Source organism: Saccoglossus kowalevskii, chromosome 8 (assembly GCF_978046115.1).
Source record: "Saccoglossus kowalevskii chromosome 8, keSacKowa6.1, whole genome shotgun sequence".
In the NCBI taxonomy this organism is placed as follows: Eukaryota; Metazoa; Hemichordata; class Enteropneusta; family Harrimaniidae; genus Saccoglossus; species Saccoglossus kowalevskii.
The window spans coordinates 26,069,890-26,087,706 of NC_140648.1; the positions used below are offsets into that span (position 1 = coordinate 26,069,890).

At 37.1% G+C, this 17,817-nt stretch overlaps 1 protein-coding gene across 1 annotated transcript; it reads left to right on the plus strand.

Annotated features, from left to right (window-relative positions):
• The first annotated feature begins 15,940 nt into the window (after nt 1–15,940).
• LOC146739479 (uncharacterized) lies at nt 15,941–17,498 on the plus strand. The gene is made up of 3 exons (XM_085502974.1): nt 15,941–16,107; nt 16,453–16,823; nt 17,030–17,498. The coding sequence occupies exons 2-3, from the start codon at nt 16,465–16,467 to the stop codon at nt 17,106–17,108; spliced, it is 438 nt and encodes a 145-aa protein (XP_085359100.1). The 5' UTR covers nt 15,941–16,107; nt 16,453–16,464; the 3' UTR covers nt 17,109–17,498.
• The last annotated feature ends 319 nt before the right edge of the window (nt 17,499–17,817 follow it).

The following is a 17,817-nucleotide window of genomic DNA, read 5'->3' on the forward strand; positions in this document are numbered from 1 at the left end:
GCCGCTTTCATTGATTTACGAAAAGCGTTCGACAGTGTCGATAGAGACGCATTGCTATACAAATTACTTATTAACGGAATTAACGGTAAAATGTACAAGTCTATACGAGCTATGTATAGCGACACAAATTCTTCTGTAAAACTAAATGATTTTAAAACAGACTGGTTTAACACTGAGCAAGGCGTGCGTCAGGGTGATAATCTCTCTCCTACATTATTCTCCATCTTTATTAACGATTTGGCAGTTGAAATTAACCTGAAACAAAAAGGAATAACTCTTGATAATAACGTTAATGTTAGTATTTTGTTATACGCTGATGATATCGTGTTGTTAGCTGATAATGAAATTGATATGCAAATGATGTTAAGTCATTTAAATAGTTGGTGTGAAAAATGGAAAATTAGGGTTAATAATGCGAAATCGAAAATATTACATTTTAGAAAAGCCAGTGAAGCTAGAAGTGTATTCCAATTTTGTATTGGTGATGACGTGTTAGATTATACTGATAAGTATAGATATTTGGGAATTGTTTTGGATGAATTCGTTGATTATTCTGTAACTGCTGGTATCGCAGCAGACTCGGCAAGTAGAGCGTTAGGAGCGTTATTCGTTAAATTTAAAACTCTCAAGAATCTTGGGTTCTCCACATTTACAAAGTTGTATGATGCCAGTGTCACGCCTATACTTGACTATTGTTCCGGAGTTTGGGGTTTTAGTAAATTTGAAAAGTGTGAAATGATTCAAAATAGGGCTTTAAGATTTTTTCTTGGCACCCATAGGTTTTCCCCACTCCCGGCGGTTAAAGGTGACACTGGGTCTCATGCAGAGATCGGAGATGGGCCCATATGGTTAGACTGTGGAAGCGTCTTACTGAACTTGATGACAATAGACTAGTTAAACGAGTATTTCTGTGGGATCACTCCCTAAATTATAATAATTGGTCATCAGAGATTTACCAAATTATGGAGCTCGTCGACTTAAATTATGAACACCTAATTGACGTAAATATACATGCATTAAGAGAAAATATTGCGAGGAGATCAGAGTCATCTTGGTCAGAAGATGTTAGTCACAAACCAAAGTTACGTGTCTATGCAACTTTTAAATTTGAATATAAACCAGAAAAGTACGTGCTAATAAATTTAAGTCGGGGTCAAAGGTCACTATTAGCTCAACTGCGCATGGGCATTTTGCCTCTCCGTATTGAGACTGGGCGATTTAGACACGAGCCTGTAAGTGAACGAATCTGTACATTTTGTGATGCAAACGTTGTTGAGGACGAAATGCATTTTTTGTTTGACTGTCAGCAATACACTGAATTGAGGCATGAGTATCTAGATTCAATTCTTAATGAAATAACTGGCATATCACGGGAACAAATACTGGTTCGTTTATTTTCAGGGCCAATAAGAAAACTTGCTCTTTTTATAGAAAAGGCCTTTTACAAAAGAAGAAATTTGTTGTACGTCTGAATTTTTATGAACTACACGATTGTATTGTTGATATATTATTTCATGCTCTCTTTCATAACCTTTATTTGTGAATGTAATCGTTATTATTTAAGGTGACTTATAAGTCCACTGGGCTGGGCAGTTCTCTGACCTGCAGGTCACTATAATAAATAAATTACTTACTTATTTACTACTTACTTATAAATGAGACGTTATCACACTATGCTTTACGATTAACGTTCTTATTCAGATCGTCGGCGAATATCGACAGGTATTTTTAACTTTTTCTGAATATTATTTTTTTAATTTTCTATCCGCAGTTCGACGGCTGGTCCACCGCCCCCTGTATATGGTGAATATGGTATGGCGCCGCCGCCACAGGCAGACTATATAGCGCCCCCACCAGACCAAGCACAGCAACAACCACCGGTGTTCGCATTTCCTTCTAGCGGACCTCCTCCAGAAAAAGGCGAAATACCTTAACACTACAAAAACACTGATCCTCGTTTATGCATATGGAAGATATTTGAAACAAAAAAATAGTATTATTTTTTCTATAGACTGTTGCTTTGATTTTCTTTCAAGCGACTGATACATGAATAAGCAGCATATTTAAGACAATATTTAAGACAAACAGTTAAAGCGAGAGGGTCGTCACCTACGCACGCGCGAGAATTGAGTCCCAAGCGACGATAACAACACACGTTGAAAACGCAAAGGCTCATGGGTAGACGCTTGTTTGTAAACAATGTCACGCTATGACCATCTGACGCATGCGCAGGTGACAACTCATCATTTTGTTTTAAAAAGTTGAATAGCATTTTGACTTAGACTTATCTTGTTTTCAAAATACGGATTATGAAGTGTTACGACGGCACAAGTGCGAACGTGTTGGAAACCAACGTAGCGTGTTTTTTGGTTTTAGTTAAATTGTTTTTATATTCAGCCTTTTTATATCAGAGGCCTTTCCGCTAATTTTGTACGTGGCTAAGTTGTATATGAAGGGTATACTGGAAGTTTTGTATAATTTGTACAATTTGCGTTATGTCATATTGTAAGTCTCCGCGTTGCCATTGGGATTTCTGTTAGCAAGAAAATGTTAAATTTATGCAATCGCCGAACAAATGCTCCAGCGTCAATTCAACTCTACGTAGTAACCCGTCAGCAAGTTCGCACAATTCACAACTGGGAATTACCAACATTTTCGGGTGTTGGAATGGATTACATTCTATGACACATACAAATATAAAATTCATGATGATAAAACACTTGGAGACATTTAAGGACAGAAACATGTAATTAGTTCAGCTCACATGGAAGCTCTTTGGCAGCTGCAGTGACCTACCGACGATGTCACGAGTTTACTATGATTCACGAATCTCAATATCTGCTTTCCATGAACCTACTTCCGGGTACCGTAAGAAATGACAGCGAGGCTTGAAATAGTGAACAAGCAAACAAATAGCATGACTACTTTTTTCTTGTTCACCTATACGTAATGAATTCGTCTATTAGAGCAAACTGTTAAGTTACTTGGAGTCCGCGAATGAATTTAGTTATGCAAATGAATTGACTGGGACATATTAAATGACCCAATTACTGAAATATAAATAATTGAGAGCATCAAACTGCTCAAGAATAATAAATCACCAGGACCTGATGGTTTGCCTGGCGAGTATTTTAAATCTTCTGTAAATCTGTAAATCTGTAAATATAATCATATTGACATATCTACACTTCTTGTTGATATTTGACTGGTCAAATGCAATCATTGTACCTATATATAAAAAGGTGTCGAGGGTTGATCCAGGGAGCTATAGGGCAATTTCACTACTTGATATTTTTGGGAAAATTCTTACGTCAATTCTTAATGTACGTTTAAACTTTTGGGCAGATGCTTTGGGGAAAACTGACAACATATTTATCCTTGCTTCAGGCAAAATATATAACTAAGAAACGGGGGAAATTATACTGAACCTTCGTGGATTTCTCCAAAGCATTTGATAATGTAGAGAGAAAACGTTTTTGGTATGTCCTACTTAAAGGGGGAGTAAATGGAAAGATGTTTAAGGTATTACATAATATCTATGCAAATGTAAAATCATGTGTCAAAACTTTAACCGGATATACTGAATACTTTCAGTGTCCTGTGGGTGTTCGTCAGGGTTGTATGTTAAGTCCATTCCTATTCTCCTTCTTTGTCAATGAATTATGTAATGAGCTGAACAATTCGAAGCACCACGGATTCAGTTGTCGGACTCCAGAAGTTACTAGATAAACTAGAATTGTAGTGTGAGCGCTGGAGTATGTCTGTAAACTTGGACAAGACCAAAATTATTGTTTTCAAGGGCGGGGACATTTATCAAGGAACGAACGATGGAGGTCCACACCCTTTATACTACAAATACTGGTCAATGGCAACACAACTATTGGCGCAGCAAGCGAAAAAAACTTTATTTTGTTCATTTAAAGCTCTGAATTGTTTACGCCCTCTATCCTACAGAACCTACTTTAAGGTCTTTGATACAATGATACTACCAATACTAACGTATGGGGCGGAAATCTGGGGTTGTAGAGAGTGTAAATATCTAGAACGAGTCCAATACCTTGCCTGTGGAATGTTTGTTGGTGTTTCAAATAGATCACCAAATAGTAGTATTCTAGGAGAATGTGGGAGAAATCCTATCTATCTGTACTCGGCGAAACGCTGCATTAAATATTGGGTAAAATTAATTTCCATGCCAAATTCAAGGTACTCCAAAAAATGTTACAATATGCTATACAATATCGAAAAGTTGGGAACCAGAACAAAACACATCCGGATCAGTGACATCCAAAACTTCCTCTCAATTTTTAATATAATGATGCTTGGCATGCACAAGAAGTTGGAAATGTTAAAGTGTTTATAAATACATTCGAGGAACGGTTCAAACAGTATCTTTCCTTGGCATAATCACATTAGATGTCTCTATATCCCACACTACTACTGCACCCCACCAACTGTAAATAGTTTAAATTGAATTACTCAAAACTCAAAATGATGTACTTCTACATCCTTTATCGGCGTTTGTATTCAATGCTATGAAACTCAGGAGGGAAGCCGCTGAAATATTGTAAATAATTTAAATGTTTTGTATTTACTGTTTTGGGCCGATGGCCATGTATCAGTTAATAAAGATCCTATTATCAAAACAATAGTGAAGAGGGACAATTTATGTTATACCTGCCTTGCAAATCACGTAGTAAGCAACTGCACTTCGAAATTTAGTTGTAAACATTGCGGACGGAAACACCTAATATATCGCAGTTTATTTCTTTATATTGTCAGAAGTTGTTACATTTCAAATCATAGTAAAGAATTAAAAATTACATATCACAAAGAAATTCTGTTCTCAAAATATGTGTTTTGACAAAACCAAATATTTTTTTCTTCCTGACTATGGACGGACGGACGGAAACACCATTCTTCTCTTCATTTCAATGATCGCCCAGTACTGCAAAACCAGCTCAAATATATGTGTGATCACCCCAACCAGCGACAGAAACACAACGCAAGCAAAGGGAAATAAACATTAATGACACATGCGTCCATCTTTCAACTTCACAAATTCGCCAACCTATCGGACCTGTCCTATTAAAGGGCAGTCGTCTGGCCGCACCCTGTTCGATATGGGACTCATAGCGACGTATACAACGCGTGTAAAATACATTGTTTATTTACATGAAATTCGAACACACGCTGCGCGACGACCACCGCGCTTTAAAGCTGTTATTCCTGTTACTGTCAAAGTTGGGAACAGTATTCAAGGCAACCTGGTATTTGATGAAGGGACTACAAGGTCATTCGCTACAACCAGATTTGCTGAGAAAATCAACATGGGGTTTACCCACCCATAAAATGTTGATCTGTCAACATTTGGGTCATCAGGAGAAGTTCTCAAGAATTTAAAGGCGAGATCCATATGCATACTCAGACTGGTGAAATTGTGACAACTGACTTGATTTGTCATATTTAGACTCACCCTGTAACAATCGATCAGTCATTTGATATAGATATTCTAATTGGCCTAGATTATTTTTTGGTAATTAGACGGAGATTGTATCATTCGAGGGTCTGGATCAGTAGCTGTGAATTCTATTTTTTGGATATTTTTTGTCGGGCCAACCTACCTCAAATGCTCAAGTTTTACATGTAATCACTGATATTCGGTATGAGGAGAAAGCTATAGCCTCATATTGGGACCTGGAAACTATTGGCATATCAGCTGACGAATGTAAACAAAACAATGTTGACAATCTTGACAAACACATTTGAAAGTCAGTTAAATCGCCCAGTTTAAAAATAAAGTCCCTTCCTCCCTTGAATGACTTGATATCTCTATTGATTAGATTTCGTTAAAACCCTGTTGCTGCAACTATTGACATAGAGAAAGCCTTTTTATAGGTGAAACTAGATTTTGAGGAGAGAAAAAGTTTTTGAGGCTCTCAGACTCAAGCGATACATAGAGTGAATTTGATACATATCAGTTTAATTCAGTTGTATTCTTAATGCCACTGTAAGAACTTATTTGGATTTCCAGTGTTAACAACACCATTGAAACTATTGATTACTATACACATGCGAATGAGACAATGGTGTCAGGTGGATTCAATTTGAAAAGTTCGACATGCTAAGAGAGATGACCACTGGTTAAAATAGACATTCTAAAGATGTCGAGGTAGGAATACTCGGTATGGGAAGGAATACCTAGACTGATGCCTTCGTATAAACATGTAGATATGCCACCTCCGAATCAATAACTCACAATGAGCGATGTTGTAAGTGCAACAACCATCATTTATGACCCCATTGATTTGTTGTCACCAGTCTTATCAGGAAAAATTGTTCACTCAATCTATTTTCCGACCAAGACTTTATGGCATGCATTTCTTGATGATACCTACCTTACTAGGTGGAAGAGTATTGGCAGTAAACTTACTGAAACAATAAATAACTATAAATAAGAGTTTTTTGGGTAGAAACTCCATGGATCATACCTATCAACTAAACTCATTTGCCAATGCCATCAAATCTGCATATGGAGCTGTGATAAACATCACATGTATGGAAGCTGGTATTGTTGTTTCTAAAAACCGTGTATCACCCACCTCAGAGATCAACTTTCCTTAACTTGAACTTTTAGAATGATTTATTGGTACCTGACTGCCAGTTTAAACCAATTTGAAACCAAAAAGACCTACTGACTACAACAATATCAGCGAAGGAGCTAAGGTCTTGCAGAAAATGGCGGAATGGTCCTGAATTCCTGACAAAAAATAATTTTGATACAAGCACCACTAGTCTTTTAACAATGAAAACAAACATTAACATTAACTAGGTCAGGAAAGTGCTCTAATTTTGGTCAAAGATGGTGGTTAATTTGCATAATAAATAACATTTAATTTATTCATGATATTTTGATAAACACGAGACATGGCTTAAATTAAGAAAATCAATAATCAATATATAAGTACTCCCTTATTTGTTATGAAAAATATTGGCATGAGGATTCTCAGTTAATAACAACTGAACTGTATAAAATATCCCTGGTCGTTGTGGAAATTGAAAGTTACAATTATTGAAAACAACCAGGGCATCCTAAAAAATGCAGTATATCAGTTCTCTTGATCGAAAACAATCAGGGCAGCCTCAAAAATGCAGTATGGTCACCAGCCATGATGGAAAGCAAATTGAACTATCAAGTTTACTGGGCCTTACATTGAGCACATTATTGTGGACAGTTAACCTTGGCAATGCTGCTAATTTGCATGGGTAATTTCATTGCATTAATTCTTCTCCTTAGGCCATCCATTTGTGATGTATGGGATTAAGGCTTGGACAACTGGATCTTTGACAGTGAGTTATCGGATGCAGTCAATGGCAAATGGCTGTTTCATATGCATCTTGATAGACAGTCAGCGAGAGGTACATCTTTCCCTGACACACACTTTATGTTGTAATTATATCCTTGAATTTGTGGGATTAGTCTCTGTAGTCTGGCTGGCATCTTATTGATTTGTTTCTTTGCTATAGGTTATAGAGGTGGGTGGTCAAAGTGGGTGGTAAATGGTTTACCGAAAACATAAAAATAACTGTGTTACTATTGTTGGCTTCTGTCGGGGTTAGGGCTTTTGATGCAAAGTGGATATGTTTATCATCTTGCAGCAAAACAGCCCTAAGACATTTACTGAATGTGTCACACTGGATCACAATTTTCTTACTAGCTGCAAAGTAAGTCAATACTGGTGCTTTTGTTATGGTAAGCTTTATCTTGTCAAGTGATTTATCATGACTCGCAGACCATTCAATTACACAACATCTTTCTGGAGTAAGTGGCTCAGTGAGTAGACAAACTTAGACAAGTAATTGACAAGCCCGAGGAGTGACTGTTTCATGCTTACATCCTCAGGATAGCTTTCACTTTGGATGGATCAGAATATGTCCAAACAGTTTATCTTGGTGAAACTGACATTTCTCATCATTCAGCTTTACATTGTATTGTCTACAGGCCTTCAGAACATCTTGCACTGCTTTGTCATGCTGTATGCTAGTTTTAGCTACAATCAGTGTGTCGTCTTTGTGTATCTTCCCAAGACTGTACTAAATGTTGTAAGCAGTTGTTATTCTGTGTCGATGGCATATACCAATACTCACTGCGTAGATCCAATGTTGAAATGTTCTGTGTTTTTTTGGTTCTGGCAAGATATCATCAAGTGTTTTGGCATAATAGTGTTGTTCTTTTGATGAACTTATTTAGCTCACGGGGATCCAAGCAGATGTGTAGTGATCCGTTGGGCTTGGTGACCAACACAATGCTGTTCACCCAGTCAGTGGGTTCTTGCACTTCCCTGGTGATTCCAAACTGTATTAGGCGACCCAGTTCTTGTTTCAAATGTACTTTCAATGCATCTGGTGTTCTTCTTTCTGGATTTATCACAGAATTGCTTCACAAATGTATATGTTTTAGGCTTTGCTAGTAGTCTTTTTCTGGAATTCTGATATTGGTGTAGCAGCAATAACTAATTCAATTATTCGCTCCTGGAGCTCCTTTTGTTCAAAGTCACACTTATTAGCCAGCAGTTTACATTTACTAACAAACAAATCAAAGAACTCGTCAGGTTTCTGTCTCAATGTGGTTAATTTGAGTTGACTAATTCTGAAATTCTCGGCTGGTTCAATTGACTGCTGAATTTTCTTGTATATTACCTCTGGTTGTTACTTCATCAGACGGATCCCAATTGAATTCACATAATCCTCCTTCGCCAGCAGGATATTAGTAGCCTTTTCTTCGTCTTTCACATTTTTTGAAATAAAGCTTTAAAAGCTGTTTGAACCGAATGACTCTGTTATGTTATCAGATTCCCAGTTCATGGTAGGAAGTTTATCAGCCATGGTTGTTTGGTCTGAATCGAAACTTGCAAATGCTCGAGAGTCAGAAGTCAACTTACACCAATTGTCAGCAACTCGGGTATCACATCTCTTCTAACTTCAACGTCCTGGGTCACCATGTTTAGTTATTGATGCAGCATGAATGTTTGAACCAGTTTGAACAGCAATAGCTACTACCAACAAGTGCCTTGGTCATAGGTCATAACAGATATAGTTCTTACTGTCTGTACTTTCTGAGAGGGCGCACTACTAAAGTTACTATACACATATGATAGTATAACAATTGATGTTTCAGTCATTGGTACTTTCATAAAAAGTGTTATTTTCAACATTGGAGTCAGCATTTCTTCAAACGATTTTTGTTTTCAAGTTGGATATTGGTCGTGGTGTGATCAGTAAGGTAGCATGCGCACTGTTTGAATTTGTGATGTTTTACCGATTCCAATGAACCAGTTAAAAGGAAAAGCACGTTCAACATTTTTTTCCGATTTTGGATTTTATTTACGATTTATTATCGACATTGGAATAATCTTCCCTTCAAACGTTTTATTGTTGATACCGTCTGTGGCGTATCCGTGAATTGCTTCCGTTGGTTATTGTTTATGGCTTAAAAAGAACAGCGAGTTTTACTTTCTTGATATAATGACAAACACTGAACAGACCCGTTCGATGCATGTTGGAACAAAGATGACAATTACGTTAATAAGCAAACGATATTGAATATCAGAGATACGCCGGGTTGTCAAATAAACTACGAACAAATGTGTCATTTGACCGTGCTTCGTAGGGAAACCATAATGCTGACCCAATTCCTGCTCCACTTCCTGGATATCGCGTATGCAAGTCTAACCTTGAACTGACTGGAGTAGATTTCACACATCAAATGAGACAATTACATTTCCTTGGACAATAAGGATGATATTCCATTGACATTGCCCATCTGTTATATGGACGAGCATTAACCTAAGTACCAGGCAATAATGTCGCCACTGAGTATGTTGACTCCCTCATAAAATGTCAACAAACAATATAATGTGTACTTGAAATGGTTGATTGTTTTTAAAGAGATGGTTCAATGAGAACTTAACTGCACTGAGAGAGGACATTCGTTCTCAGGAGTAAAGTCCAATACTGTAACAATACAATCCAATACAAATCGGAAATGTGGTACCCACACACCTTGATGTGGAAAAACGTCAACTCTGAGAGTTGGCAGAGGTAACCAAACTCAAATAATAGTACGGTGTAGTACGATCAGCTGATGTCCAAACTACCAATCGAGTGACTGGTAGACCCATTCAAAAAGTTGATCTCTCTGGGGACAAACACAGGCTGTATTTCACAAGACAGAATAGACACTTCTGTTACTGATACCAGGAGTATGGTCAACGACACTCTCTTGCCTCATGAAAGCGAAGTGCAACAGAATTTCTACTAAACCCAAACCTGATGCCAGCAATCGCTAAGCAAAACAAGGCGGAGAAGATAGACGTAAAAAGACCTCCCAGGAGGAAGGCTGCTGTGGTAACAGTCTGACCCAGACAAACCACTGTATATATGTTATGAACATTACAATTTCGAAAACTAGACCTTTTCTCTGTAACTATAATTTCTAATCATGGATGCTGTATCAATTTGACTAATTACTTTAAGGTAGCAGGATAGTTTTTTTGCATGAAAAATGTAAACACCTATAATCGGAATATATTTTACAAGAAACCATACAATCTATATATGTTTGGAAAGCTCTTGACTTGTATTTTCCTATTATTAATATTTTGTGAACATTGTGTTTGTTTTAGCGTCACGTGATTCTGAAAATCAGCGGGGCTGATAATTTAACTAACGTAAATAAAATTTTAATTGTCATCTCTACAGTCATTCATGCGATCAAAAACTTTACACTGTTTTGAAGCAAAGGATATGAAGTTTAAATCCGTATTTCTATTTTTTGCATTAAGTTTTTTTTTTCTTTCCGAAAATCACAAATTTCAAGCGCGTTTTTTGGTGTTAAAGTTAGAGTATACCGTTGGTTTGCGCGAGGTTTGTGAAAAAACGCAACAGAATTTTGCAAATATGCAAATACGGACATGAAGCCAACATATCAAAGAGTAAAGCTATGAACTATGTGCGAATCCCCCTTGATTCTGGCTGCTGGCCATTTTCGTTCATGAAATCGTCGGATATCATCAGAAAACGCGGGATTTGTGCAGTTTTGAATAAAACCAAGTTAGCGATTATGAACAATGGTTATTAACGTAACACCTGATCCCCTCTAAAACTTTTGTTTCGCATTTTAAGGTAAGAAATCGACATTTGAAACCGACAGGGTGTCGATTTACTAGGTGCCGTGTTTCACAACTTGTTTATTTATATACGTATAGCGGATGATTTTTTTTGAAAATTAGTATTTATTGATTTTCAGCCCCCAAGTGACTGTGGGCAGCTCGTACATACTGGCGAAAGGGCGGACCCGTTACTGGTTGAGGTAACCCCTAATAGCTTGACAGTTTCACCAGAGCGCACCGTCCCTTTCCAATCGCTCGCATTCCAATGGCAGCCTTTTTATTTATTTAGAAAACTGCTCCCTTCTTTCGAGATGACGGGAAGCTAGGGTGGCTCAGTTTCGATCGAATACAACTGCCTAGACCGTGACGCCTGCGCTCCACTATTGAGATATTGCCTACTTTGCAAAATTGACAAATCTCTTTTTCTAGGGCGCCATTCAACAGTGACATGTCAACGAGTCGAATCTCGCCGTCTTCAAACGATCGGCCGTGACATTCACTCTCACTTTCTTCTTCTACGTCGGAAGTTAACAATATTTTCCTGCGAGATACATACATCTCTCGAACGTTTTGAACAGGAGTATCACCCACTATATCGAAGTCTGATTCATCGGACTCCCAGTGTCACGGTAAAACTTTCTTCGCCCACTTCATGGCTGACACTGGTTTCGACGGGGAAATCCGTTCTGTACGAACCCAGCATCGTCTCTTTCACAATCTTTTTTGACAGGAGTGATCATTCTTTTGATGTTTTTCTTCTTTCTTCCTCGCTTTCTTTTTCTTGGAAATTTTCGCGTGCTTACTATCTCGTCCATAATTAGTGAATGACAACTAAACTAAAGAATTACTGGTAATAATTGTAAAATGTGACCCAGTGATGTATGCCGGCATGTAGCACTTCCTGTGCTATTAAAAATCAAACCCCGTTTAACCGTCGCAGTAACCTCAGGTCTTATACTTGTAGATGAATCTCCTCAAAATTTTATTGTAACCTGACTCACTGTTATCATCTATAAAAACTACCTAGATCTACCCTTGCCTTGCGTGAAACACTGGTCCACTATCCGATGTCAAGACGTCGGCCCGGGGGGGGGGGGCACGCTACTATTTCGTTGCCGTGCATTTTGTTCGCATGAGTACATTAGATAAAACAACCAAGTATTTATCAGACAGATTTATTACATGTAACATAATTTACGAATTTAGAAAAACCTAAGCATGCAAGTATGGGTACTTGGTGAAAACTCCTCTGAAAAATGGATTATATAAACCAGGTCCAAGCATATTCTTATCATTGATCAACCTTTACATGTAGTTTGTGGCCTGAATTTTCATGCAATGCATAGCCACCACAGATGGCCGTATTTTATTGTTTGCAACCATATTTTGTAAAAGGGAGCCCCCTCCCAATGTAACTGCATTACTTCTGGACTAAGAAAGTAATCCCGTGGTCAGACACCTTTCAATGACAAAGCCAAGAAAAAAATATTACAGAAATTTATTGTAAATTTTTATTCTGTTAACATATAATTACATTGAAGTGGTACATTCATGTACTTTTTTGATTATTCAAAATTTGTTGTTTCTAAAGCGATTGTTTTGTCTTTGCTGTACTTCCTGTCTAGAAAGGCAGCAGTGCACACATCTTATCAGCTGTGTGGAAACTACAAACAGATATCTTATCAGTTGTTTGTAAATAGCAAATAAAGAAAGTGGCCCAACTTAAAACTATTTACCCTCAGTTCAGTTATGTTTGTAAACCATGCATATTAATGAGATGCACTAGTTGGGTGTACACTGGATAAACAAAAACTTGGCCATTTGTTTGCACACTAGAAAAAAATCAGTTTACTTGTACAAGATATTTTTTTTTCAATAAAATAAATACACCCATGTATGTAGCATGCCTTAGGGAGCTATTCGTGTGATTTTCAAAAAAAAATGTGAAAAGTGCCCAAAAAGCAATTCTGCTACCTTAAATTTCTGAACCACTTATCTATGAAGCATTTTAATTGAAACATGTAATATTTGTTATTTGCCTTATTCATATCAGTTTACACAAGTTCAATAGTATTCTGACTTATACCCTGCTTCGAAATACAGAAGTAGTACAACGACGATATAATGCGAACGTGGTTGAAACCATCGCAGTTTGTTGCTTTTCTTACAATTTCTAAATTCAACTAATTGGAGGCTTTCTCGCTAATTTTGCATGTGGTAATGTTCTTATCCATGTCTATCAAGAGCATACTGCAAGTGTTGGGGCATTCTGTCTGGCAATAAATAAAATTTTATTGCAAGTCACTCCACTGTGATGATTTGTGCTGATTGTGTAATAGATAATTTTGCATACTAATTCTGGCTATTTTCCATAGTTACAACATATCGTTCCCACAATTCCTGGTTGATCACTGCATTGTGAGATGTAGGGTTACCTTAACTTGAATTACATGCTTATGTTTCAGTTTACATTAACGAATTGCCTAACCTTACGTATGTCGTTCCGATTCCACACTGTCGATATCAACGGCTGAATGTACTGATTCAGCTAAAATATCATCTTTTTTAAGGGCAGTGAGCATTGCGCTTTGGAGAGTTTCCTCCCATCAATCAATGAATAAGTCATCAATCTGTATTATCTATCGCAACTCGCATAATCTCCATAGAACCTTCATTGATATTACGCCTAGAACTAATAACCAGTTTCTCGTGCATGTCCCTGGCTAACTTTAATGTCAACTAATATCAACACAATCATTGTCTTATGCGTTTAGTTTGCATATTTCACTAATTAGTTTGATAGTTAGAGTTTCCAATGTTTGACTCGTTAATGACTATTTAATTCTTATATCGACTTACTTCTGAGCAGATAATTTTCATTTACATTTCATTGAAGTATGGCCGGGAAAAGTCACTGCTGATTAAAATTTACCAAAATTAATTTAAAAAATCGCACTTTCAATCACTTGGCCGGTGTATAACCGGGAAGTCAATATCAAAATGAATAACTTTTTCTAAACATCAAAGATTTTTTTAAATGTTTTTTTCCAATGGTGATGTTTGTAAGGCATTTGATATCCAAATTACGGCATCTTTTTAAAATATATTTAATCCTCCCAAATTGCATAAAATAGTTATTCAAAATATACAATTTGTATAATTTAATTATGTATGTATGATTTATGATATTTATTTATTTTTAACTAATTTTCTTGTGAATACGCGACACGTGAATGTAATTTATTAGTATCATATACAAAAATTGTTTAAATATATCATGCCAGTCATGTGACATGGGCGTCATGCAAGAATAAATTAATCCATGAATTTATGTGATGGAGTATGATTGGCCAGGAAGTCTGATGAAAGTATAGGTTAAGATATGCTCGTGGTCGTTAACAACATTTTTCGCCGATGATTTATCCTAGCACCTTCGATATTTACTGACCATGAAAATTGTTTAAATCCCGTGTTTACTGTTATATATGTATGTATATATTGTACGTCGTTTGTTTGACGTTGTGCGTACTCATTACACGCCATTTTGAGTTGTTCTTCTACGAAAGTGATTGTAGCGTGTTAAGGTAGCGGGACTATTATTTGCATACTTGTTTTCTTCTTCTAATTGGGACCAAACGACTACAAATAGACCCAGGAAAGTATATATTTTTGCATTCTACGGTGATTTATGCTGGTGATAAGAAGTTTTGTTTTCACTTTTCCTAGTTGTTCAATAGTCTGGTAAATTGAATGTGTCTGGACAGTTTTATTCAAGTAACGCGTTTTGAAAAGTAGTGTCCTGAATTTTAATTTCTGTTTTAGTCGCACTGACCCCAACTCAAACCACAACACATTGGTAAATAATCCATGAAATAGTTTGTCTGGACACATTCAAGTTCCTCTCATTGTCACCTTAAAGCTGTGAAAATTTGGTGTTAATCCGACGACAATAAGTATACGTTATTTTTTGTTAAAGACCTTGTATTTTGAAAAACATAAACTCCTAGAAAACGTCGATGAAGTCACAGCAAAGATTTTCAAGCTTGTTTATCTGCACAAGCGATTCGTTTTCCCATCAAGGTCTGTTTTAACATGTGTAGGGGCATCCAAATGTGTAAGGCTATTGGAAACCAAAACAAAATAAAGGAATGGGATAGCTATAGTTCGATAAAATCGGCAGATGAAAACACTAAAATCAATGATTTTTTTCAGTGGCTGTGTGACCTTGTGTCTGACACATTCATATGCAAATGAATAATCTGTAAAATAAACAGGGGCGGAGACAAACCACTCAAATGTTTGGAAACACTCATTGTGTGTCAGATAGCTACTGATAACACATCCTAACATTGCTTTGTCTTGAGTTAATCTTTGAAACTTATAGGCACACAAATTAAACCTGTGTTGTTGATTTTAGAAAACACTACTGAAGCTGCCTTGCTTCCCTTCAGAAAATCTACATTTTAACCAACTTACATGACATTTTAGGTTACGTTGACTTTGTCAGAAGAAAGTTCATCGTGCATTTCATCAATTAATAAATTAATGTGAAAATCGTAATTTTCAACACAAATAATAGTCTCGCTACACGGCTGTTCGTAGTGGCGAGAAGCTTACTAGGATCACAAATTTGAATTATGAGTTTAGTGTTGTAACTCCTGTTAACACTCAACACACGCGTCAGGTCAAAAGTCGTAAATGTAACCAGAGACGACACGAGTGTCTTTTGTTCAGAATTGCTGTAAACAATCACCTGACTAAGGTGTTTGCGTCTTGACGCCATAGCAACGGAGTCAAATAAAGCGAGTGAAATCATAATCCTACGTAGCTATTATTATTAGGGTGTACAAAGGCACATATTGGTTCATTATCGTTGTCGCTGTCGAGTTCAGACGACAATACAAACTTTACAAAAGTTTTGGCTCGGATCCTAATTGAGGTGAGTGAAATGAGAACATTTTTTCGAGCATGTGGGTTGTCCATGATCCGTTGATATTACTTTTGAGAGTGATAGGGTCGTCTTCTATTTAGTGCTGGGTGAAACCTGTTTATGAGAACGTTAATGAACGAGATATTTTGCAAACGGCAAAATGTGACTGTAACACAATATGTTTGTGACAAATAAATGCATATTGTAAATGCTTTCTGGTGGCATGAATCGAGCTTAAAAAGTTACATACTGTCTTGCGTGACTACACGACCGTCCTACAACCTGCTGAGTCGTATTAGGCCCTCGCCTTGTTTACTAATGTTCTCGTCTGTGATTATTATTATTTACTTTCAGAACCAAGACAAAATGGACGATGGAAGTCGAAGACGCCAGCAGGGCCAGGGCATGCTTATTAGCGGCGTCGTTATGGTGGTCGTATCAATCATACTGACCTCTGTTCTGTGGTGGTTGTTTTTCATCGGCCTCATTCTTTTTATCTTTGGCGTAGTGTTCATAATAGTAGGATCGGTGATGTTATGCAATAATAGACCCAGTTCTCGAGTGACGGTTCTCCAGACACAGCAACCTGGTGGTGGGCCGACGGTCGTGTCGAGCACTACACAAAATATGTCGCAGATGAACGCCTATGGATCTCCACCCCAGACGTATGGTGGGCCCCCACCACCAACAGGAGGGTGGCAAAACGATCCCGCTTACCCACCTGGGTTAGTATTATATTATTTTTAGTATATATAGTAATAAATCCGACACCCATTAAAGGACATCAGTTGGCTCCATAAATTTCAAATCTAAAATATCTTCGTCGTTAAATACAGTCATACTAACGGCTTTGCGATTAACATTCTTATTCAGGTCGTCAGCGAATATCGACAGGTATTTTTAACTTTTCGTGAATATTTTCTATCCGCAGTTCGACGGCTGGTCCACCGTCCCCTGCATATGGCCAAGCGCAGCAACAACCACCGATGGTCGCATCTCCTTCTACCTGACCTCCTCCAGAAAAAGGCGAAATACCGTAACACAGTAAAAAATGTGGTTCTCGTTTATGTATACGGAAGAAATTTGAAACGACAAATATTATTTATACAGAATACAGGACTAAACAGCATATGTAAGACAATATTTATAATCAGATGACGCATATTCTTTGTATATAGAAACAATATTTACTTCGCCATGGTTGTGGGATTCCATAGTAATTTCATTGAATGTCAGATGAATGCCAAAATGTACGCAATTTCTATTTCTGTGTTGGTATTGCTGTTTTATGGTATCTATACATTGTTTATAGTTGAAGGAATGGATGTTACAAATTGTATTTTACTCACAGTATTATATGGAATGTGTTTGAAAAATAAATACATACCCAATTATTCATATGGTTCAGCTTGTATGAATATTTCTTTCTGTGTATGATTGTTAGAGATGGTTATTTGAAAACTGAAGAGGCATGGATAATTGAGTTTAATTCACTCTGGTGTGCCCATTTGTAATTATATTCGAGAGCACTGTGGTCTTCTCCAGTGTTTTCTAAATATTCTAAGCACCTTTCATAACTCCCTAGGCTGGTGCGATAAGGTTTAACTCGCAAAATAATTTCTGGAAAAACTAAATGGTTAAAGGGCGGCAGTCGTCGTGTCCTGTTCGATATGGGACTCATAGCGACGTATAAAACGCGTGTAAAATACATTGTTTATT